Source organism: Geotrypetes seraphini, chromosome 6 (assembly GCF_902459505.1).
Source record: "Geotrypetes seraphini chromosome 6, aGeoSer1.1, whole genome shotgun sequence".
Taxonomy (NCBI): domain Eukaryota; kingdom Metazoa; phylum Chordata; class Amphibia; order Gymnophiona; family Dermophiidae; genus Geotrypetes; species Geotrypetes seraphini.
In genome coordinates, this window is record NC_047089.1 from 197,585,419 (window position 1) to 197,611,876 (window position 26,458).

Here is a 26,458-nt window from a genome sequence, read left to right on the forward strand (position 1 = left end):
ACATTTAAGAGACCTCCAATCACCAGGGAAAGGAAGGCAAAGATGCCAGGCAGGAGGTGGGGTTTTCATACCCAACTACTTTGGGCTCAGGCCTACCCAAAATTAGGTTCTGGCTACGACCCATTGTCCTCTTAGGTCCTAACATCTCAAAGACTACATTTTTTGACAATTTGCTACATTTCTAGCTGTTGGGAAAACCTCAAAGTCTTACTGCAAAGCAGAACAGTGAAATTCCTGTTCCTTTTCATCACAATTAGAGCATAGTAGGAGATGAACAGATCGTGGTCCTAGAAGAAGAAAGTTTATTTCATATAGAACTTGATTAAGGAAATAATGGAGAATCTTTAATGTACTGATAAGTAGTGAAATCATTATATTTTATGGAGATAGGGTAGAAAATGATAATTTTTTATAACTGTCTAGCCTTTGGGTAATGCTATATACCTATGATGTAGCTCGTGAGAACAGGCAAACTCAAAAAAAGCTATGGCAAATAAAATGGTGCTTGAGGATAAACCTTGCATCATTCCTTCAGGTCAGTCAATGAGCACAAACTATGCTTCAGGTGGCAGGCTCCAATTTCCCATTGGAAAGAACAGGCAGCTCCCTAGGAATGCCTTGCATCCACAGAGCACTGTGTGCCTTTGAGGGCGTGAGACCAAGGTAAGAGTCGGTTGCCACAGCTCCAGAGAGGACACCCGCCATCACTCCTGTGCCTAAGTGCTGTTATGGCATTGGCTTTAAACTTACCCTATTATGGCACTTATGTTTTGGTGCCAAGTTGTAGAATTGACCCCCTGATATTTAAGAAAGCTGCATCTACGCAAGATATTTTTTTAAAGGTTAATAACGTCAGAAGATACATAGCTTCTGCTTGATGGGGGAGGGTACTATTAAAAAGCTTCTCCAGCAACAACCGTATCTTGGCCATAGCTCTACTAATAAGATGTTCAAGGGGACAGGAAAGCAACATCTTTAAGAGCAAGGTTAAGAAAAAGCCATACTACTAATACAATGTAAAAGGACATTTTCAAGCTAGTGGTTCTCTAGCCAATCTTCAGAACACTTCAAATCATTTGGCATTGGGTTCTGAAAAGATCATCAGATAAGTCAGACCATGAAGCATAAACATTTAGTATTTGCTTATACATATAGATAGCTGGGACATATAATATGCTATTTTGGTTTGATTATTTCCATCAATTTGACTCTAGTTCATTCCAATAAAGGCATCAAATTTGAGCTTTTGATTTTCTTGGATAAGATGTTGCCCTTGTATGAAGATATTTGCATAAGATAACATGAAGAAGGCTGCTTAAGATTCTGCAAGTCAGAAAATGTTGTTTGCACCAGTAACTCTTAAAAAAAAAAAAGCAAATGTCACTACATGAGTTAGAGGAAACCACTAGATGGGGTTGTTTAAGATGCCTGCAAAAGACAGGCAGGTCTAAATTCAAAATGCACATGGACCAGAACAGGTTTCAAATGTATTATCTGTGACTAAAAAAAAAAAGCATTGAGATAAGGGCAAGGGGAAAGTTTTGGAGTTGTGCAAGTTCTTTAAATGGGTGGATGACTGGAGTAGAAAGGTCCTTATTTGAAGACTGACTGAAATGTGGGACATTCGTAACTCTTCATTTTCTTCATGAACTTCTTGAACTCTCTACTCTTCTTATCCCACTTGTGAATTGCTGTGAGCAAGTACTGAGCCTTCACCTTACGCCCCATAATGAGAAAGTTATTATTGAGGTTGTCCAGCTGATGGCAGGGACAGTCTGCCCCATTCTTCAAGTATAATACCAACTTCTTGAGTTCTTTTTTCTTCATTGCTCCTCCTTTCAAAAGTTTCTTTTTTTTAGGCACAATCTTCTTATCACCGTTTTCCTTTTTCACTTCTTTTATTTTCAACTTAAGAGCTAAAAGAGAGAAGAAAAAAAACAATCAGAAGCAAGCATCTGCATGTGATACATACAGTGGTATAGTAACGGAGAGCGGTACCTAGGACGGCAGTGTCGCCTCCCCTGCCCTCTTCCCTTCCCCCTCTGCTGCACATGTCCCCCTTCCCTTTCCCTTTCCTTTTTAACTTCTCCGGCATGAGTAGCATGCCCACATCGGTGTCAGCTTGCCCTTTTACGTCACTTCCTCGATGTGGGTCCTGGAAGTGATGTCGGAGAGAGTGCCGATTCTGACGTGGGCAGCAACCTCATGCCAGGGAATTAAAAAAGGTACAGGGGAAGGCAAGGGGCACATGGCACGGAGAGGAGCAGGATAGGGCGGAGAGGAGAAGGGGTACTACATACTTAGGAAGATGGCGCCCAGGGCAGACCGCCCCCACCCCTTACCCCTTACTACGCTACTGGATCCATAGTGGATATGAAATAGTTTTATTGTCATAGAAACACAAAAAATAGTGTGTACTAAAAAGACAGCAAAATCATTAGGGGTCCCTTTTATCAAGCTCCTCACACTGGCATAGTAATAGTAGGCTCTGGGCATGTGCAGATATCGACATGATGATATCACGCATGTGCATTTCCGTGCATTTCCAGATGCCCTCCAGCCACGGCACTGAGTTTAATGTGCCGCAGTGTGAGAAAGTTTGTGAGACACATTGTAAAGTACGATTCTATAAAATTATGCATCTTGTCCAAAGTGCGTAGTTAAAAGTGGGCATGGTTGGGGGAAATCATGGGCATGTTTTCAAGTTAGGTGTATATGTTTGACTTAGTTGCCGTTGTGCGCACAAATTAGGCACAAGCATTTAGGACAAAAAGGCTCTGCAATAAATGTGTTGTGCCAAAATATTGGAACGCCTAGCAACGCTAGCTGCGATTTTATGCAGTGTACATAACTTTTACAGAATCATGCTTAGTTTCACATTAGTCAGTGCCGATTTTTTAGGTGACATATATAGAATCAGGCCCTTAATCAATAGAACTTTTAGTAAATCCAAGTGTCAAGATTGTTTAAATCAAGTCATCTTCCCCAAAGTGGTTCTTGCCTTTCTATGTTTGTAAAGTAAGAACGAGTTCCCACTTTTCACCTAAAAGATATAGGGACTTTGACACTCCTGGTCTATACTGTAAATGCTGTAAAATCTGTATTTCTCACTAAAGTTTGTCCTACCCATACTATGAATGTACTCTTGTAACCCTGGGATCCTTTTGGGAGGACGGGTTAAATCAGGGGTCCCCAAAGTCCCTCCTTGAGGGCCGAATCCAGTCGGGTTTTCAGGATTTCCCCAATGAATTTGCATTGAAAGCAGTGCATGCACATAGATCTCATGTATATTCATTGGGGAAATCCTGAAAACCCGACTGGATTCGGCCCTCAAGGAGGGACTTTGGGGACCCCTGGGCTAAATAAACGACTAAATAAATAAAAGTGTTTTTTTTTTCCTCAGCAAGCAGACCCAAAAATAAGTATAAATCATCACGCACCCTCTCTAAGATCTCATTACCACATAATGGTTTTAAATAGCCATGTAGCACTGGAGAAAGCTTAGTAATGAGCAGTGTGGCATAGAGTAACAGAATTAAAATGTTGGTGTATGAGTCGATAGAAAAGGACAAGACATCAGACATTTCTTTTGTGGAAAATTTTGTCCTTTCTTTGCCTCTTCTCATTTAATCATGGCTTGGATCAAAACTTGACATTGCTGTATTAGAATCAAGCAGAAGAATTTCATTTACATGGAAAACATAAGTTGAAAATCTGTTGAATGTTAAAATATTTCAATGCCATGACTCTGGACAATTCTCTTTTTTTGGAGTGCACATGCAGTTCCCTTTATAATTTTATAAGAGCTTACTTCTTAGAGAAACCATATTTTACAACTGTAACACAGTAACATAGTAATACTTCTGACAGAATTCTGTGCTACTGCATACCGTAATTACCTCTGGTCTGAGCAGATTTTATGGTCCATTCCAGCACTCCCTTACTGTGGCCCGAATCACTGCTGGAAACATCTTTGGGCAGCCTGTGTGGGCCGTACAGGCTTCCCTCTACCGTGATCCCGCCCTCAATGATGTCACTTCCTCTTTCTTCGGTGGGACCGCATGGTAAAGAGAAGCCTGCAGAGCCAGCAGCAGGTTGCAATTAACTGGCATTGGCATTGACAAAATAAAATGTTGGAAGGGGGACAATGGGGACAGACTGAAAGTTGCTGACTGGGGAGGGGACAGGGGTGAGAGAAAGGTTGGCTGGGGGGACAGGGGTTAGACAGGTGTTGGCTGGGGGAGGGGGCACATGGGTGACAGAGATGCTGGCTAAGGGGACAAGCAATGTTGAACCAACAGTCCATTATATTATTAATATATATTCACTTAGATTTGATTCATTCACAAAGCCTAGTATTTAATCCAACAACTCAGTTTTCACATCATCTGTGACACCTGTCACACCTGTCACACATGTAAATTCCAGGAATTCTTCAACAGTACATCTAACAGTGCAGCTCCTCAGTATCTCCCTTCTCTTGTTATTCCATATATTCCCCTCCAGGAACTCCGCTCGTCAGATAAGTTCCTCCTCTCTGTACCCTTCGCCTCTACTGTCATCTCCCATCTCTGTCCCTTCTACCTTGCTGCACCGCATGCTTGGAACAATCTGACTGGCTCATTGCATCAGGCTCAATCTCTGGCAGCATTCAAAGCCAGACTAAAATCCCACTGATTTGTAGCTGCGTGTAAACACTGACCCAACCAACATATCTGTCTGTCATTCCCTTAATAGTCCCCTACCACCTTTTAGCCCCCTCTGTGTGTCTGTCATAATTAGATTGTAAGCTCTTCTGAGCAGGGACTGTCTCTTGGAGGTACAATGTACAGTGCTGTATGCGCCTGGTAGTGCTATAGATATAATAAATTGTTGCTATAGTAAGTTGCATGCCAGGATTTACACCAAGTTTCAGTTGGAATAGTACTGAGTGCTGATTTCTCTTGGCGGCTACTTCTTGGAACTATTTACTGAATCTGGCCCTAAGTGCTTAACATACTTTAGTAAAAGAGTCCCTAAATTGCCAGTGTAAACAAGATGTCTTTTACCAATTCAACAGTTTTCTCATTTTCTCTTAGTGTCAAAACAAACAGTAATAGCTGACAGAACAAACATATTTTTTTCATAATTTTGATAAATTACAGCAGACATTTTGGTTCCTTACCCTATGTCAAGTATTTAAAGCATGAGATTTAAGAAAGTCTTTTACTAAAGTACACTCACTGCCCAACAATGACCCAGGCAGGAGCGAGCTGTATGCGCTCCTGTCCGGCCCTGATAGGCTGCTGCCAGTTCTTGTGAGTCCTGCGAGAACTGGCAACAGACATTTTTGGAGTGGCTCTGGGCTGTGCAGGAGTGCAAAAAGCTTGCTCCTGCCCAGTACACCGCTGTGCCATAAGAACTCAAGCAGCTATTCAGGGAGGGAGGGGCTCAGCACGGGGTAGGAGCATGGAAAGCTCACTCCTGCCCAATACACTGCTGGACCACCAGGGATTCAAAAAGCCGAAAAAGGTATTGAGCGGGGGGAGGGGGGGCGCGGGAGGCGGTAAAAAAACGTTAGAATCAGCTGGGACAGGAGACAGGAGGAATTCCTCCTGTCCAGGTTTAACAATGGACCAATAGGTCATATGACAGTTTTGGTGGAAGCTTGCAGGACATTGGGAAAGAGGGGGGACAGGGTACAGGGCAGGGAGGTAGGACAGGGTACAGAGCCTGACAGGGAAGGAGGGGTGACAGGGTGGAGAGCCTGGCAGGGCAGGGAGGGGGGAACAGAGCCAAGGAGGGAGGGGGCAGCGTGGAGAGCCTGGCAGGGCATGGAGGGAGGGGGCTGGGTGCAGAGTCAGGCAGGGAGTGAGGGGGGTTGAGTGCAGATCCTGGCAGGGCACATGAATATTAACTCCCCCCCCCAGGTTTTATATTCAAATCAAACTTTTTTCCTCCTTTTTTAGGGGAAAAAGGGTGCCTTGCCATATACTCAAATCAACATATTTGAGTATACAGTATACCTCCGCAAATTTGCAGTTTGTGATTTGCAGACTCAGTCATTCGTGGTATTTTCTGACCGTCTCTTCCGGTCAGAAAATACCACGAATGACTGCCCAATGGAAAAGCTCTCTATGCTCAGCCAGCCTTCCCTTCCCCAACCTGCAGTCTTCCCTGGCCGTGCGCCTCCTGTGCTTCTTCTCACAACACGTTGAGCAGAAAAATCACCACCACCAATCTCCAGAAAATGCCGCCGACTAAGGCAACCAGAGCACCTTTGCTGGGGCTGGTCGCGGGTGGAGGGTCAGCACTCAGCACCATGCTCAAGACCAAACTGTGATATGATGAGGCGCTTGAGACTGGAGGTAGAAGGCAACTTTTTTTTTTTTAATTGAGGATGAAGCAAGAGAGGAGGAGGAGTACTCTTCCGATATTTGCAGTTTTTCAATATTCATGGTCACTCTGTGAATGTAACACCTGTGAATTTTGGGGGAGTACTGTATATGGTAACAGAGCCAAAGAAAAACTCTTCTTCTTAGGGTTACCAGATGTCCGGAGAGCTTTTCAAAACTCAGCACTTTATCTAGGTTTTGAAAAGCTTCCCCTGAAATTGTGTCGGGCAAGAGGGCATCTGCACATGCGCAGATGCCGTGCATTGATGTCACGCATGCATGCACGTGATTTCATTGCATTGCATCTGCGCATGCGCGGATGCCTTCCTGCTCACCAGAGCAAGCAGGGGGGGTGGGGCTAGGGCGTGATTAGAGGCAGGACTGGGGTGTAACAGGGCAAGGATGGGTGGGCCTTGGGGCGGGTCTAGGGGTTTGGATTTTATGAATGTAAAATCTGGCAACCTTACTTCTTCTCCCAAGTGGGTCTCTGTTCCCTGTCTGGCTTTCTCAGTTATTTGAAATGCCCTACGTACCCTTATACATTTTAAATCAATTCTCTCTTCCTTTATGCAAATCTTCATACTCTTCTAAAGCAAAGAACTCAGAAACACCATACCACCACCCAATATGTGATTTTTCTTAGCGGAGAGATTTAAGTGTGTAATCCTCATAGGTCTAGGTTGTTAAATTTCTCTTGTTTCTTTATCATTTCCCAAAATCTGAATATAAATCATAGATAGTTTTTAAATAATTTTAAATAGTTTTTAAATGAACTTTTACTTATCTCAATAGTTGTTAGGATCTTTTAATATTTGTTAACAGGGTCCAATATTAAAAGATCCTAACAACTATTGAGATAAGTAAAAGTTCATTTAAAAACTATTTATGATTTAAATTCAGATTTTGGGAAATGAAAAAGAAGCAAGATAAATTTAACAACCTAGACCTATGAGGATTTAACACTTAAATCTCTCCGCTAAGAAAAATCACATATTGGGCGGTGGAGTGGTGTTTCTGAGGTCTTTGGTTTAAGAGAGTATGAAGATTTGCATAAAGGAATAGAGAATTGAATTAAAATGTATATTGACTTAGAGTGAAGATATGTTAGAACGGTGATTTAAAGCTCTTATAAATAGTTATTTGGACCATTTTAAAAGGAACTATGTACCTTTATGGCATTTTTATGTTCCCTGTTTTTAAGTGAAAGTAACAACAGTGGACATCTTAGGGTCCAGAAAGCAAGAATCTAACTGTCAGAGAAAACCAAATGTATTTGTCATCATGCCTTAAGAGAAAGAGCTCTCACTGGGAAGATCAAATAGAAGTGGTATAAATCTGTTATATGAAATATTTTCAGTGGTTTGGATTTACTTACCTTTCTTGAATGAAGTATGAAAAAATGACTCATGGGCGTGAAAAGGGACAGCATCCAGCTATTGAGATGAAAAATTCCAGAGCTGCAAAACCACAAAAGTACTCCATGTTCTACTTATATCTTGGCTCTTCAGTGGAAGCCCTGGGTCGGTCAGGATAGTGTTCCAAGAATTCTCCCTTTCATACTTATATCGTGTCAACATCAATTCACTTTTCTGCTTTGTTGAAAATAAATATTCCCCTAACAAGAAATAATTTATTCTCTCCCCCACCCTTGGTTCTTTCTTTCATTCTTACCTTTTTTATTTCTCTTGTGGCTTCACCAGGAACCAAGGATACAATTACTGTTCATGACTCTTGTACTCCTAATTTGCTTGTCCTATTTTGTTAGGTTAATTTAGATTTTCATCTCTGCTTGTTATAATTTAACAGTTAGATTTGCTATTAACATACAGGGGGTTCCTGTATCCACGGTTTCATTTATCTGCTGTTTACAGTCGCTCGAGCACCAATCACTCCTTTCCAGCCCTCTCCCCAACTGCTCCCGCACCCATCCCAGCATACTTTCAAAAAATTTCACCAGTAGTGAGCAGCATCTCCTTCTTGCTGCTCACGCTGGACTCAGCTCTCCTCTGATGTCTCTTGTTGCTGCTAATGGAGAAAATTTATGTTGCTGTTAATAGGGTAATCACATGTGATTACCCTATTAACAGCAACATAAATTTTCTCCATTAGCATAAATTCTGAATGGGGTCAAAACAATATCCACTATCAATATCTATACACATATTCCACTTCAAACTAATAAAGTAGAAGTAAATGTGAGCAAATTGAACATATCACTTTTCCACATAGTACCCATGCAAGATGACGCATTTGTGGAATTGTTCAACTAGCTTCTGCAAACCTGCAGAGAAGACGTTTTTCAGCTGCTCCCAAAACCAGATGAGCACCACTTCCTTTACTTCATCATGCTTTGTCTTTTGCTCTCCAGGTTGCAGTAATGCGCCCATGTCCTTTCGCTGGTGACAAGTCTCTCCAAAATATTCAGCTCTTCTTCATACTGTCTCAAGGACTGGGTCGCAACCTCCACATGCTGTTGCTTGTGCAGATCAGTAAGTTGTTTGTGAACCCATCATGTGCAGACTTTCCTGTATCCCAAGTCATGCAGTATGGCAAATGAAGATCCATAGCTGATATCCAAATTTGCAGTCAATTGAGACACCATTATCCATCGACCTTTTCTAATCAAGGCATCTGCCTTGTCAACATGCTCTTGTATGTACGATGTTGATGGGTGACCAGAACTACTTCATCAGTTACCTGTTCTCACTCTAAACCTTTTTATTCACTCATAACTCTTTCATTGATTCATGGTGCTATGTCCATACTGAGTCAATATCCGACAGTAAATTTCCACCAGTTTCATTCACTTTGCCCAAAGAAAGTGTGCTATTGTTTGCTGTTCTTCAATGATGAAATCTTGCAATGGAGCATGACCTCATGGCTGCCACATGACTAAAGGCTGAGCACTGCACTGTGTGCATGGACGAACTATCCAACAGGCAATGTAAAAGTACATATGTTGCATTTTGCTAGCTCTGTTCCAGTTATCTTGTAATTTAACAATTACCTATAATTTTTAATTTGCCCTCATATAGAAGAATTATATATACAAGTACCTGACTATTTATTTTTTCGTTCCCCTCCCTTTTGTTTTGATCCTTCTCCCTCTCTTTGTCTTTATTTAAAATGTATTTCTGCCCTTTTCCATCTTGTATCGGTATGTTAATGTTTGTTTTGATTGTTTTGTAATTGTTTGTAATTGTTTTGATTGTTTGTAATATTAATTGTAATTTGTTTTTAACTTGTCCTTTTTATTCTTTGTTCTCATATTATGTAAAACTGCTTTGAATTTTGATAAGGCGGTATATCAAATGTTTAAATAAACCTGAAACCTGATAAACCTACTTATGAAAAACATCAATACCTGAATAACGTAAGCAACATACTATACTAAAGCATCTGGGTGGTTAAAAAGACTCTTGAAAATGAAATTGTAAAGAGATCTGTGGTCGATTGTGTGTTGTATAAGTTAAAGATGAACCCACAACCACAGGACAATTGTCCGCCGTGAAAATAGGCTACTGGACTTGATGGACCATTGATCTGACCCAGTAAGACTATTCTTATGTTCTTATGTTGAAAGCATTCCAGTCCAAATCAAGAGTCAAAATGATGTTGCTAACCTTTTTGATATTAGAGGGATTGTTCATTATGAATTTCTACCAACTGCACAAACAGATAACCAAGTTTATTATTTGGATATGCTGAAAAGGCTGCATGAAAAAGACAAAAACAACCTGAACTTTTCACGAACTCATGGCTCTTGCATCACGACACTACACCAGTTCACATGGCACTGTCTGTGAGGGAGGTTTTAGCCAGAAAACAAATAACTGTATTGGAACCCCCTCCCTACTCACCTGATCTGGCCCCTAATGACTTTTTTTCTTTACCCAAAGATAAAGGAAATATTGAAAGGATGACATTTAGGTACATCAAGGGTAATACAAAAACAGCTCTGATGGGCAATCCAGAAAAAGAGTTCCAAAATTGCTTTGAAGACTAGACTAGTGAATGGTGGTCATGACTTCTACAATTAACTTTCTGTTTCTTTTAATATCTCATAACCACATTCACTTGATTACAGATGTACCCCTGAAGCAGGCTTTCAAGCTGAAACACGGACCATGTCGAGCCTGATCGAGCTTTGGAAATATTTTAACATATACTATTTAATGTAATATTGACTGCTCATTGCATGTTATAATTAAAATATATTTAATCTATGATTGATGTGTACAGTTCCATCCTCCTTTCTTTGTTATTGCATTACACTTGTATAAGGAAACAGAGCAATATCATTGAATTAGCCTCCAAATGTAGCGCATGAAGAAGTGGTGATTGTCTGGGACAATCTTGATACCAACACAAAAAAAAGCTTGATATATGAAGAACAGACATTATGGTAAAGAAAAGCACAAGAACAGCATTAGTATTCAGGATTCTCATTAGCCTAGTATGCTCCTGTACTTGGGGCCATACCAAATCAGATTAGAGAGGAGGTGTATACTATAGTATCCCCCTTCTGAGATGACTAAAATGATTCTAACTGTCCTTACATAAGTGAGAGACCCTGAAAGAGAGAGGTAGAGGATTTTTTTTATTTAATATGGAACTCCTCTCGTATGAGGAATGACTAAAAAGGTTAAGGCTCTTCAGCTTGGAAAAGAGATGGCTGAGGGGAGATATGATTGAAGTCTACAAAATTCTGAGTGGAGTAGAAAGAGTACAAGTGGATCGATTTTTCATTCCATCAAAAATTACAAAGACATGGGGACACTCGATGAAGTTACATGGAAATACTTTTAAAACCAATAGGGGGAAATATTTTTTCACTCAGAGAATAATTAAGCTCTGGAACGTATTGCCAGAGGTTGTGGTAAGAGCGGATAGCATAGCTGGTTTTAAGAAAGGTTTGGACAATTTCCTGGTGGAAAAATCCATAGTCTGTTACTTAGAAAGACATGGGGGAAGTCACTGCTTGTCCTGGATTGGTAGCATGGAATGTTGTTACTTAGGTTTTGGCCAGGTACTTGGGACCTTGATTGGCCACCATGAGAATGGGCTAATGGGCTTGATGGACCCAGTAAGGCTATTCTTATGTTCTTAAACCAGTGTGTATATAGGGCTCAGCACTTGGACCAAGTTGAATGTGTCTTGTGTGAACCTTCCCTTGACCTTTGAGATCGTGTTCAGTGTGTATGAAAGATTGTGGTTTTACCTACCCTGCTACCTGCAGTGATTCTTCAGCTGTGGGGACAGGGAGGAGGAGCCCCTCTCAGGAGTTGGATTGCTAGAGGAGGTATTGTGTACTGTTTATCTTTGTTGGGAAGAGTTTGAGTGGAGTGGATCTTAGAGAGAGTGAAGAGACTTTTTGGTTGATATTCAAAGAGATTTTTAAATGGCCAGAAGAGACTTCTGGCTGTTTAAATCACTTTTGTGAGGCTGTTCACTGATATTCAGTGTCACATAACTGGACAGTGCAACTGAATATCATCACAGACTGCCCCTGCACTGTCTGGTTAGTGCCGGGGCAGTCTATGCATGGATCTTGGGTGGAATCTGGGAGGAGCCAGGATTTAACCAATTAGCAGCCTTCTTCAGATCACTAACCTGTTAAGGAAGCCGCTAAGGTCAGAATAGTAAAAAACATCCTAACTGTAGCTGCTGAGGTAACCAGCTGTCTGAATATTGGCCAGTGCATGGTTAACATCTGGGTAGCAGCAGAACAGTTATGGCTACTCCCACCCCATCTGATCTCCCCTCTCACTCCTTAGAACAGTGTACCTCCCCCCCCCCCTTTCCAATCTGCCCTCCCATATCCTGGAACAGTTCTCCCCCTTTTAATCTCCCCTCCTACCTCCCCAAGAAAGATTAAATGTAGGTCCAAGCCCCCTCACCCCCTATCTCCATAGCATCCCCCAGGCCTAACTAGATGGTCCCTGGTGATAGCAGGACAAACAGGCAGGAGCAACGCCACTTAAGAACATAAGAATTGCCACACAAGGACAGACCAAAAGTCCATCAAGCCCAGTATCCTGTTTCCAACAGTGGCCAACACAGGTCCCAAGTATTTAGCTAGATTCCAAGCAGTAAAACAAATTTTATGCTGCTTATCCTAGGAATAAGCAGTGGATTTCCCCAAGCCATCTCAATATTGGCCTATGGACTTTACTTTTAGGAATTTATCCAAACCTTTTTTAAACCCTGCTAAACTTGCTGTTGCCCAACTTTGCAACCTATTCAAAGTGGCTGCCACAACCTTTAGCAGCAGCCTAGCAGCACTTGAAAGAAATCTGGGGATGCTGCTAGAGGCCATGGCTGGCTGCCGCATCAGGCAGGAGTAACTGGAGATCTTTGAAAGGGGGAGATTGGAAGGGAGACTGTCCAGAGGTGGGAGAGGACTCAGAAAAGGGAGCTCCAGACTTAATAGAAACCCTTATGTGAGTCCCAGTCAATAGTCAGCTGGGACCCATATAAAGGCTAGATGCATTACAGTCAGTGATCATCGCTAAACCTGATTTCATAGCTTTAGCGACAATCATTTTAGCAATCCGATGCATAAAAAGGTCCACCGCATGATTTTCCCCTCAATTGACCATTTTCCAATCTAGCCATGCAAATTAGCTAAAACCCCATGCAAAGTAGCAAAGTGATTGATGCACTAATATCGCTTGGCTATTCCAAAAAAAGGGGGTTTAGCGATTGGAAAAACTGACTGGTCTTCTAGACCTGTCAGTAACTGCCAAAGGGAGGAGCCTTAGACATCTGAGTCAATCAGACCTTAGGCACCTCCCTCTGTAAATAGGATACAGAGGAAGGAGTCTAAGGCCCTGATTGGCTTCATCAATTGGCTTGACTAATCAGGGCTTTAGGCTCCTCCCTCAGTATCCTGGATACAGAGGGAGGTGCCAAAGGCCTGAGAGGGAGGGGCCTTAGGTGTCTGAACCAATCAGGGCCTTAGGCCTTAGGTTTTAAATGATCTTTTACTTATCTCAATAGTTGTTAGGATCTTTTATTATTTATTAACAGGGTCCTGTCACTCAAACTGTTAATAAGTATTAAAAGATCCTAACAACTATTGAGATAAGTAAAAGTTCATTTAAAAACTATTTATGATTTAAATTCAGATTTGGAGAAATGATAAAGAAGCAAGATAAATTTAACAACCTAGACCTATGAGGATTTAACACTTAAATCTCTCCGCTAAGAAAAATCACATATTGGGCGGTGGAGTGGTGTTTCTGAGGTCTTTGGTTTAAGAGAGTATGAAGATTTGCATAAAGGAATAGAGAATTGAATTAAAATGTATATTGACTTAGAGTGAAGATATGTTAGTACGGTGAAAGCGTTTAAAAAAACACAAAACACAAATCACTGTTGATACATGTTTATCTCAGAAAGGAATATGTTTACCCTTGTACACAGAAAACTCTTTTCTTCCTAAAAAGAGAAGGGTAATTATTGAAAGGCCTCACAGCTACAAAAAAAGAGTGTGGAGTATTACAGTGTTTGTTAACGTTGTACAGCCTCAGCCAGAAAGACCTCAAAGCACTAATTGTTTTGTACTTATCTTTAGTGAAGAGAGCTGAAACACCCCATGTATCTGTCTCTGAGAGGCCAATGCAGATAGAATCACAGAAGGGGTAGTAGATGTGTGAAAAGGCCTCCTGGTTGAAGGTAGTGGATGTTAAGACTGTATCTGAATTTTATAAAAACATGGGACAAACAGAGAGGATCGCTAATGGAGAAGAAGGGAGAGTAGAGATTAGTAGATAATATGGATGGGCAGACTGGATAGGTCATTTGTAGGGTTACCAGATTTTTCCACGGAGAAACTCAGATGCATTGCCTCGCCCTGTTCCGCCACAGCCCTGCCTTGTTCTGCCCCAGCCCATCCCTATTCCACCTCCTTCCCCCCACCCCTCAAAGCCTCATCTTTCTTTTCAGACCTCTGGGTCATGTCTAGAAGGCCTCTGAGCATGCACGGATGCATGTGATATCATCCACACATGCTGAAGCCCTCCAGATGTGGCCAGGTGGTTGGGGGCTTTCCAAAACCCGCACAAACTACCAGGTTTTGGAAAGTGTGTCCGAGCACCCAGACAGTCCTCTAAAAAGTGGACATGTTCGGGTTTTCCTAGACATCTGGTAACCCTAGTCATACGGAGGGGCATAATCGAAAGGAACGTCTAAGTCCATTTTCGTCCAAGTCGCAAGTCATCCAAAGTAAAAAAATCAGCTTAGGACACATTGTCGAAAAATACTAAATTTTTTCCCCTTTCGAAAATCGTCTAAGTATACATCCTGCCGATATAATCGTCCAAGTCGCTAAGTCATCCATCTTTATACCACATTTTCGTCCAACTTTTCGCCCAAGTCAAAAACGCCTAGAACAAGCCCTGTTGGACATGGGAGGGGTCTGCAAAGTGGTAATAATAATAATAATAATTTATTTTTGTATACCGCTATACTAGAAAAGGTTCAAAGCGGTTCACAACACCCAGACATGGTACCTAAATAGTGGGGTACCTTACAGGGCACTGCTGTGAACTTCACAAAAAGAGTGCCATGTCTTCATCTCACTACAGCTCCCATATAGGTCACGGTGAGCCCCGCAAACCACCTCCAGAATCCCCTAGACCCACTTATCTACCACCCTAATATCCCTTATGGCTGCAGGAGCCACTTATATGCCAGTACAAAAGGGTTTTGGGGGTGTATAGAGGAGTGCACATATTTCAGTATCAATGCAGAGATTACAGGGGCTTATGGGCATGGGGCCTTCTCTCTATGGGTCCCTAACCCATCCCCAAGATGGCTTAAGACACCTCTGTGCAGGACAACTAGGCTTTCCTATGCCAGGCTGCCAGGTGATGATGGTCTGGAGGCTGAATTTTTACGGTGTGATTACAATTTTTATGGGGTTGGGGTGGTCGGTGATCACTGGGGTAGTGTGTGGGGGTCTGTATTATATGTTTGCAGAGCTTATCTGGTGACTTTAGGTGGGTTTTTGTGACTTAGACCATGTTTTAAATGGTCTAAGTCACAACATCCAAGTTCTGTCGATCATGTGCTGTATAACTTTCAGTTATACATGCAGTACGATTAAGTCTAAGCTTTCCCATGTCCCGCCCAAATCCCGCCCTCGACACTCCTCCTGACATGCCTCGTTTAGCTATGGTCATTCAATGACACTATGAAGGCCTAGGTTTTTGTAAACACGTCCAAAACCCGTTTCGATTATCAGTACTTGGACGTCTTTCATTTATGATTGTCCAAGTGCCGACAGGCCAGTTTTTGGACTTTTTTCTCTTTCGATTATGAGCCCCATGGACTTTATCTGCTGTCACTTTTTATGTTTCTTTGTTTGTCATTTGTTAGCCTTAAGGCAAATAACATAAGGTTAACTAGAAAAGTGCTCAGTTGGTTTGTATGATGCAACCAAAGCTCTGACTAAAAGACCAATCAAAACCCTTGATTTGCAAGTTCATTTTTTATATAATTTCAAACACAAGATATGTCAGTGGACTTAATAACACCTACTGCTACTAAAATCGAGAAAGTGCTCTCACAATGCACACCTTCCTTTGGGAAAAAAAAGGTGAAAACTTTGCAGGAAATTGTAGCAGATTTGTCCACATGTTTCTTTGTGAAAAAATAGTTCAAAAACAAATCTAACAAAAAAATAGTGAATTTTATGCAGGTCCCTCAGATTGGTTTACAAATCTCTTTCAAAGAAGACCGCATGCCCCCTGAAGTAAAAATAAGCAAGGAAAAACATTTGATCTGATTCAGCTTTCTATATACATACTGGCCTGTGATCAAGTACTGTATGATCAGCAAAAGGGAGTGTGGGAAAGAACAAATTTCTTATTTTTCTAGCCAAACCACTCTCCTTTAATAAATCATTCAAAACAAGGATAACTGCCAGAAAACACTTCAGGATTGTTAAAGAAGATGACTGTGGTCTTGTCAGTTTAAAAAAGGGTAAGACAAATTCTACTAACTATATTCAATAAGGGCCCGATTCAAGCGTCACATCCAGAATTGTGTCTTTTTTTTTTTAACATTGGCACCTTAAATATAGGCTAGCATTTAAAAGGCCTACATTAAAGGCACCAGTCTCGCGCCTTCGGAGGCGAATAGGGATGTCTATGGCAGCTAAAATTTAATGTTAAGAAATGCAAGGTCATGCATTTGGGAAACATAAACCAGAGGTAACGGTACAGTTTAGGGAGTGAAGAACTTATGTGCATAACAGAAGAGCGGGACTTGGGTGTGATTGTATGTGATGATCTTAAAGTGGCCAAACTTGTTTAAAAGGTGGCAAAATGATGCTAGGGTGCATAGGGAGAGATATGGCCAGTAGGAAAAAGGAGGTATTGATGCCCCTGTATAAGACTCTGGTGAGACCTCATTTAGAATATTGTGTACAATTCTGGAGTTTGCATCTTATAAAAGATATAAAAAGGATGGAGTCGGTTCAGAGGAAGGCTACTAAAATGGTGCATGGTCTTCGTCATAAGGCGTATGGGGACATACTTAAAGATCTCAATCTGTATATTTTAGAGAAAAGGCGGGAGAGGGGGAGATATGATATAGATGTTTAAATACCTATGTGATGTAAATGGTCATGAGTCTAGTCTCTTTCATTTGAAAGGAAGCTCTGGAATAAGAGGGCACAGGGTGAGGTTAAGAGGTGATAGGCTCAGGAGTAATCTAAGGAAATACTTTTTTACAGAAAGGGTGGTAGATGTGTGGAACAGTCTCCTGGAAGAGGTGGTGGAGACAGAGACTATGGGCTTCTTTTACTAAGTGTGCTATGCTTTCTATGAATGCGTTAGCGGTTAGCGCGTGCACAGATTTTATGCGCGCTAAAATGCTTAGCGTACCTTAGTAAAACAGGGGGTATGTCTGAATTCAAGAAAACATGGGATAGGCATGTGGGATCACTTAGATAGAGGAAGAAATAATGGTTACTGCAAATGGGCAGACTGGATGGGCCATTTGGCCTTTATCTGCCATCATGTTTCTATGTTTAAAGTTACTTACAACGTAAACCACACCCACACCAGCCTTAAGTATCTGTAGGCAACCCTATGTGCCTCCGTAGGCAAGAGACAGGCGCCTAAGAATGTTGCCTGCATTAAAAAAAAATGTGCATCCCGATTGGTTCGTTAGATGGCAGTAGGACACCTACCGCCACCTAACTTCAGGATGCTGTTTGTAGAGCTTGGAGAGTGTTGAACTTGTACAAGAGACTGTCCAAGTTTTCCATCTGGTCCTCTTCATTTTCCCTCCACTCTCAAAAAAATCTCACAAGAAACTCTGTAAAAGATAATTAAATGTTAACTAAGAGAAATAGCTATAAAAAAGCAAAAAACCATGGTGTGGTGACATCAGTAGTGGCTACTGTTGCGGTAATGAGTGTTGGAGCATTTGCCACAGGGCAGCCGCTACCGCAAAAGGGGGTAAGTCTGCACACGTCTGTTGGCATCATTTACAAGGAGAGAAAATTGCAAGCCATGCTGAATATTTCCTTGTTTTTTTGTTTCACTGAACCTCAGCTTTTGCAGCCTAATTTGATAACATGGTGCTCATGTGAGAAGTCAAAAGAGGTGCCTATTTTATAAAGACTACAGTAATAGAAACCTTCACTTTATAATTTACGCAGGGCTATCAGATATATGATAACAAAATTGTGGTCATCTTGTGCCTTTCCCACAATTCCTCATAGGTTCATTTTCTGAGTACAATTATTCAGTCCCACATTCAATCAATGAAAATATTAAAGCACTTATCTTGGTTTTGTTTTCTTTTTGTAGTGATCCCTGTCTAGGGTGATTGACTATACACTCATTCTGTACCAGGACTAGCTTGCCACACATACTAATGCTGGGTTTTACTGAACCGTGGAAGAGCTTCTTACCACGACCGGCAAGGTAAAAGCTCTGACGCTCTTAGGAACTGAATGAGCATTGGAGCATTTATCTCACTGGCCTACAGTAAGAAGCTCTTCTGCGGTTTAGTAAAAGGAGCTCTAAATCGTAGAAACATGATGGCAGATAAAGGCCAAATGGCCCATCCAGTTTGCCCATCCGCAGCATCCATTATCTCTTCCTCTCCCTAAGAGATCTCATGAGCTTGTCCTAAGCTTTCTTTATACCTTATCACCCGTATAAACAACTTGCCTTGAGTTTAGCCTTCCATCTATTTATTCCAAAGCACTTTCTACCACCCATCCTGTCCCCATCCTGTCTAATATCTGCATTTGACCCCTCGGCTATAAGATAAGGTGTATTACAGAAAAGCATCAGCATCAGCATCATATCTACTGTATGTTATTTGAATGCTCTGATTTGTGCTTATTAGATGCTTCATAAGTATTATGTCTACATTTTACTATGTTTTATAGCTCTCTTATTTGAATTTCAGTGCTGTTAATAAGTATGGGGTCCTTTTACTAAGGCGCATTAGTGCGTCTTAGTGTGCGCTAAATGCTAACACGTGGAAATGCATCCATAGGATATAATGGACACGTTAGCACGCGTCAGCATTTAGCGCGTGCTAAAACGCACTAGTGCGCCTTAGTAAAAGGACCCTTTTATTTATGAAACTGTTTCATGGTAGTCCTATTATTAAGTTTCAAATTACTATTGAATTTAACTCTACCTCATTCATTGTATTTATGTTCATAAGAACATAAGAATTGCCGCTGCTGGGTCAGACCAGTGGTCCATCGTGCCCAGTGGTCCACTCACGCAGCGGTCCCCATGTCAAAGACCAGTGCTCTAAATGAGTCCAGACTCATCTGCGTACATTCCAGTTTAGCAGGAACTTGTCCAACTTTGTCTTGAATCCCTGGAGGGTGTTTTCCCCTATGACAGACTCCGGAAGAGCGTTCCAATTTTCTACCACTCTCTGGGTGAAGAAGAGCTTCCTTACGTTTGTACGGAATCTATCCCCTTTTAACTTTTGGTCTTTTTACTACTGTTTTGCTGTTAACAAAATTGTAAGTTTTATGTTGAATTATATCTACGGTAACTGCTCCGACGCTCATAGAAAACCCGCACTATGCGTTAGTAAAGGAAGGGGATAAGTCAACAAATAATATATTTATTTATGTATTAAAAAATGTATATACCGCATACAACTATGCTGTTTCCATATCACATACATAAAATCTTGTTTCCCTCCGATTATCACATATAACATAGACATGTCTAAACAACATCATTAATCGTCCCTGTTATAATAGGGATAGAGCACAAATTTAATCAATTCAGAAGTACAAGCTTTAAATCATACATCGATGTCAGAAAAATTCTAAAAGGAATTATCAACTAAAATGTACCTTAGCATAAGAAGGCGTTGGCAAATAATTGAGTTTTCAGCATTTTCTTAAAATTCATCCTCCCTATACAAAACCGCAGGATACCAAACAAGGAATTCCATAGTTCTACGCCAGCCACAGATATCATTGATTCTCCGATCCTAGCATGCATAGTCGACATTCTTAATTTCATCTCATTTACATCTCTGGGTAAGAGGGACGGGTAGTTATAGCTGAATTGCTGGGGCATTTTTCAGACAGGCCTTCCACTTTGATATATCATTATTTACCGGGGCAAACAGCTTTTGAAAATTAAAATCATAAGGAAAACCCTTGAATACAGTTTGACATGGATTATCTTTACTGAGCTCTGGAAAATGTAGCCTCCATAACACAAACGTTTCTAGACTTTTATAAATCTCTCTGGAATCATGTGGAATTCTTGCAATCACCCAGGAGCCATATACTATTTCAGTCTGTGCAGGAGAGAAAGTTATGTCTTTTTCCAAAAGAACTGATAAAAGGCAGTTTATTTAGATAAATATGTTACAGTACAGCAACACCTATGACCTGTCTTTATAAATTTTGAAATCGAAGGATAATGAGTACACAGTAGGGACATGATTTATGGTCCATTGTGTCACTGATATCTCATTATATCTCCAATTCCTTTTCTATAAAATGGATTTTTCTGGCATAGGGCAAGTTACTTTGCAATATATCCCAATGATTAATGTGGAGAAGAATGAAAGTTATTGTATGCTGGCCTATGAATGGATTTCTAGGGAAAGACTTACTGCTTTTTCTTAATTAAAACTGAAAGATCAGTGGGTTTTGGAAACCCACGATTTCTTCCTCATGTTCTCTTCATTTGCTGTTATTTCTGCTCTGCCAGATTTTTTGAAGACTTCCATTTTTTTTCAGTTTTCCATAAGGAAACATACTTATGTGGCAGCTATGTATATCAAAGGAAAAAAGCAAAAACTATAGACAGATGTACCACAAAAAAAAGAAAATCAATTTCTCATTATGATTAAGGGGTAAGATTTTTACCAAAATCACTTCACACTTTCTTCCATTTCACTGTAATAGCACAAAAGCCCCCAAAGTAGAAAAGCTATGATTTTCAAAAGACCAGTTTTCTAACCATGCCCAATAATTTTATTCAACACAAATACCACGTCTTATAATGCTCATCAGCGATATAAATTCATTTGAAATTACTGTATATGAGAAATGTTAACATTTCTTATATCATTTCATGATGTTGTCTAATGAAAACAAGCAGAAAACACAAAAACAATAGAGCACACCCTTTCAAAAGAGTGCATGATCTATTTTCGAAGTCTGTATGTACTTTACCCATAGTACACCAACACTATTAATGGCATTGTTCTTATGATATAGTTCAAAAAATGAGGAATGGGGGAATATACTATACTAGTCTTTAAGCCCTTAACATTAGGGTGCTAGAATAGATATGTGTGTCTGTCTTTCTTTCTTTCTTTCTCTCTCCTTGGCCGCTTTCTGTCTGCCTGTCTTTCTTTCTTTCTGTCTCTCTCTCTCCTTGTCCGCTCTCTGTCTTTCTTTTTTTGCTGTCTCTCTCCTTGGCAGCTGTATGTCTGTCTGTCTTTTTTTCTGTGTGTGTCTCTCTCTCCTTATCCGCTGTTTTTTTTTTTTTCTTTCTTTCAATCTCTCTTCCTGGCCCCCTGTCCTGTGTGTGTCTTTCACTCCCATCTACCTATCTTTCAGTGTGTCAGTCTGTCAATGTCCCGTCTGTTTTTTGTTTTTTTTTTTCTTTCAATCTCTCTCCCTGTCAATTATCGTGCCCCATCCTACCTTTTTTTTTTAATCACGCGTTGTGTTTGGAAGGGCAACTGGCACACAGTAACCGCTGCTGGATTAGGTTAAACCGCAACTAGAAGCAAATCATCATGGCACACATGCCGAACGTGTGCACGCACCGAACGCGCATGCGCCACATGCTTTACAACTTCTCTGCCAGCCATGGAGCTACAGATGCACAGAGCCACGAAAACTGAAGTGTGCATGCGCGCTAAGGGTATTATTATATAGGATATCGATCTATATCAATCTATATATATCAATCTAGATTGAGAGGCCACATCACAAGCGGTGTGATAAAATTGGAAGTCTATTCAGTCCTGAAGAAGCAGTGGAAGTACTGTGAAACGTTACGTTGACTTACTTAAAATATAGACTTCAGAAAAACCAGTAGTTAATTGAAGTACAGATCACACTTGAGCTGTGGGAAGTGTTGTAGCAAATTTTTGCACTTGCTTTACAAATTTTGCACTAGCTTTGAAAGTTTTTTTAACATGTAGCTTTGATGTTAGCCATTTGAATGAAAGTTTTTTATGCCAATGATAGGGTTGGTGGTAGGTCACCTAGAACCGGAGGCTTTTTCTTTCATTCTGATTGGTGAACTCAGCACTATCATTCATGACAAATTCAGTGGGGTGGTGTTTCAGATATAGATTGTTCCTATGATGCCATAATAAAAAAATACCTGAAAAAATTAGAACAACACAGGAAACAACATGAAATTAACATTTTCTGGCTGCAGACCCCTTAGCCGGTATCATATCAACATCCACACAAAGATCAAGGAACTGACAACCAGGCTGGTCCATCATCTGAACTGAGGTCACCAAGCTTACTAACTCTGTATCCCTCGACTTTAAAGCTGAATTTTCATAATATATTTAGCACTTTACTTAGGATACTAAGGGGGAAATTCTGTATAGGACGCCGGTCTCAGCAGCCACCTAAGAAGAAGCTGAGAATCATAGACTGGTATCCTATATACAATCACATCTGTCCTAATGGACAGACACCTAACTGCCCCGATCCCCTAACCGGTGCTCATGTCACAGATGCCGGTTAGAAAATGTGCCTGAGATGTTCCTTGCCATCTGCTGATCAAGGCAAGGGAATCCCCCCTGCCACATCAGCTGAGCAACTATGGCAGAACCCTCCACCATGAAGTCGGCTGGCAGAAGGGATGCCCACTTCCTCTTGCTGGAACCCCCCCTCCAGGAACTTCCCAAAAACCCTGAGCCCCCCAAAGTATCTTGGCAGAAGGGATGCCGACTCCCTCCTGCCCCTGAACCCCCAAACTCCTCCCAAAGAGCCAGGCAGGAGGGATACCCACTCCCTCCTGCTCCTGAACCCCCAGAACTTCCCAACCCTGCACAATAACCAGTGATACCTCCTTCCAGACCCCCTCCCATACACCTGTAGACTTTCCACAGCCCTCCCCCAAACCAGTAGACTCCCCCCAGCACCCTTAAGTCCCCTGCCCCTCCCCCCACTCCATATACATTTCTAGAAGAAAGGCCAGCCAAAGGGATGCTTACAACCTCTGGTCGACAGGCCCGCCACTCCAAAATGGTGGGCTTTCCCCTTCCTGGTGCATTCTGGGATGCACTGGGGAGGGGCCTAAGGCCTTTATTGACTCAGATGCCTAAGGCCCATCCCTGGGCCAATCAGAGACTTAGACCTCGTTCCCAATGCATCCTGAGATGCAGGGGGAGTGACCTAATACTCCAATTGGCCAGTTACCTATGCATCTGAGCAAATCAAGGCCTTAGGCCCCTCCCCAGTGCATCCTAGAATGCACCGGAAAAAGGAAGGCCCACCATTTTGAAGTAAGCATCCCTCCTACCGGACTTTAATCTGGAAAGGTACGGGGTTATGGGGGGAGAGGTTAGGGTTGCTTGGAGGGGTCTACAGGTGTGGGGAGGTATGGAGGTGGTGTCACTGGTTGGTGGGGGTTGAAAAGTTCCAGGGATTTGGGAGCTGGAGGGAGTGGGCATTCCTTCTGCCTGGCTCTCCGAGAGGGGTCGAGGGAATGGCCATCCCTCCTGCCCGGCTCTTCGGGAGGGATTCAGGGGCAAGAGAGAAGGGGCATCCTTGCTGCTGGGGTACTTCAGGAGGTTCAGGGTTTTGGGAAGTTCCAGGGGGGTTTTGGCAGGAGGGCGTGGCCATCCCTCCTGCCAGCCAACTTTACAGAGGATTCCCTGCAGCCACTCAGCTGATCATGGCAGGGGATTCCCTTGACACAATGAGCTCAGCAGCCACATCTATTTGCTGGCCAACATTTCAGGAAGACGCCTAGGGCTGCTTAAGCCCACCCAAGGCCATTTCTGGATGAGCCCATGCCCAGCTTTGGGCAAGTTTAAGTGTCTCGACGCATCTCCCTCATCCATGACAAATGCCTACAGTGTAGGCAACCTGCCTCGGGTTTTTTTTTTGTTTTAATGTGTGTCCTGATTGGCTGCTAGATAGCAGCAGAACACCTACCACTGCCTACAATCAGGATGCCTGTTTATAGAATCTGCCCCTTAATGTTCAGAGCCCTACAGTTTAGATGAAAATTTGCCTGGATATGGAGTGGAAATTTAGAAAGGATATCCTATTCAGAACATGAACGCCCAAGTCTATGCATCAGATACAGACATCCAGTGGCATAGTAAGGGGGAGTGAGGGGGGGCGGTCTGCCCCAGGTGCCATCTTGCTTGAGGTGCCAGCACTCCCTCCTCCTCTCTTCCCCCTTCCCACTCCTCACTGCCACATGCACCCCTTTCCTTCCCCCATATTTTTTAACTTTGGTACGAGCAGCCACCAACTTGCCCACGTCGGCTTCGGCGCGCTCTCTGATGTCACTTCCAGGACCCAAACCTAGGAAGTGATGTCAGAGAGTGTGCTGAAGCTGACATGGGTAGTAAGTTGGTGGTTGCTCACACTGAAGTTAAAAAGGTATGGGAAAGGGCACACACGCGTGACAGGGGGAAAAGGGAAGAGGGAAGGGGTGCCACTGTCCCAAGCGCTGCTCACCTTCGCTACGCTACTGAAGACATCCATTTTTCATGTATTTTAGAACAGGATCTGTCCACAGACATCTTTGTTTAGATCAATGATGTAGGACATTGTTTTTTCCACCAAAGTTGTTCTATTATCCAATACAAGTTGGCACAACACAGTGCTGTGACGGTATCAATTGATCCCTATTGTGCTCAGAGGGTCAGTAGCACATTACGGAGAGATTTGTAAGACATTACAATTCCTGAGGCAGGCAGTTAATGCTGAAACATAGTCCCATGTTGAGTCTTTTATTTTATGGGGCTTTTGAATAAATAATTAACTTTGGTCTACTTCTGGCATTTTTTTCTTTGGAAAGTCATTTGTCTGTTTTTACTCCTTTTGGTTGTCCAAGTTGCATCAATTCAGTGAGTCACAGATAAGGCTTCTAAGGAGCAGAAGTAGGCCAAAAGTCCTCCCTGCTTCAAACACTACTCCTGAATTCAACAGGAGAAATGTATTCAGCTCTGTGTAAAATCTATATAAAGGGATAGTGTCTGAAGCAGGGAGGACCTTTGGCCTACTTCTGCTCCTTAGAAGCCTTATCTGTGACTCACTGAACTGATGCAACTTGGATCTATTATCACATAACATGTTTCTGCCCAGAGCCTTTATCAAGGGCAAGGTGCCCATTTTAGACAATGTGGTGCCTGGACAATTTAGGGGCTACCAGCAAGTAGCCAAGGATCCCGGAATTCCCCCTGAGGTGACACTAAAGGGATGTTTCTGGAGACGTTCAGGTCATGAAGCTGGAATAGGAGGCGTGGAGAACATAATCTTCTAAGATGAGCCCTTGGGTCCAGAGGGTATAAAGATGCATCCTTGGAAGACTCAGAGGTTCCTGGCTACTGTTTTCACTGAAGGGCCAAACTACTGGCTTCTGTTGGCTATGATATGCCTGAGCTGCAACCCTTTGGGTATGTGACAGGGGTCTGAAGAGAATAGCCAGACCCAGGCTATAACTGTTCCACTGTCCTGTACAGTACTACTACTGGTGCTGCCCAAAAAACGTCTCTACTACTATCCAGGTGTCGTGCATCACTTCAGAGCTCCAGCTGCCAAAGAACCCTCTCTGCACTGAAGTGCCAAAACATTTTTTCTGCACTACAAAAGTTGTATTAGCTCTCTTGTATTCTGGAGATAGGTCAGGAGGCAAGTTTATACAGTATAGCCTATAGGGAAACATGTGTTTACTTCCCAAGTAATTCAATAGTGGGTTATCGTATTTCCTATGCATCCTAGCTTATCTTATCTTAGTGTGATTTCTCAAGGTTTCCATTTTCAGATGTTTTGTGCATATTTCTGTTTCTAATTTGTGAGCCTTTATTAGGTCAAAGTTTATCTACATTGTACATATGTATATGTTCTTCTCTATCTCAATTGTCCTGTTTGTGTGTTTGATTAGATTGTAAGCTCTGTTGAGCAGGGACTGTCTCTTACATCTTGCAGCGCTTGATGTAGTAGAAGTCTCACATCCAAACTGTACTATCTGATCATTATAATTAGCCATGTGCCATAGAAATAAATATTCTATCTTTCTAATACATAGCCTGGTTTATTGCTGGTTAGGTATTCTATTTGCCCAAAGGACTTTGGATTTAGATCTATTTGGGGAATATAGATAAATATAGATTTCATATCCCAGAGTGTTAGAAAACAAAAAAAAAGAAGAAACAAAGCCTCGAACCACTATGAAGAGGACAACAAAGAGGCACTGGAGATGTTGCATCCAATGATTGTATCTAAGTCTTTTATTGAGAACAAACCACTAAAATGTGTAAAAACACACAAAGTCCCTGAGTGCTACCATATCAGAGATTCCGTATTCCCATGTAACCTGGTTCTCCATGTAGGCCATGTAGGC

General features: G+C 41.9%; 1 protein-coding gene across 1 annotated transcript in view; it reads right to left on the bottom strand.

Moving 5' to 3' along the window:
• Window positions 1-285: 285 nt before the first annotated feature.
• Window positions 286-26,458, bottom strand: part of SFRP1 (secreted frizzled related protein 1) — a 107,011-nt gene continuing 80,838 nt past the window's right edge. The window contains exon 3 of the mRNA XM_033948583.1: window positions 286-1,916. Coding sequence (XP_033804474.1) covers window positions 1,594-1,916 — 323 coding nt within the window. The 3' untranslated portion in view covers window positions 286-1,593. The remainder of the gene's footprint in view (window positions 1,917-26,458) is intronic.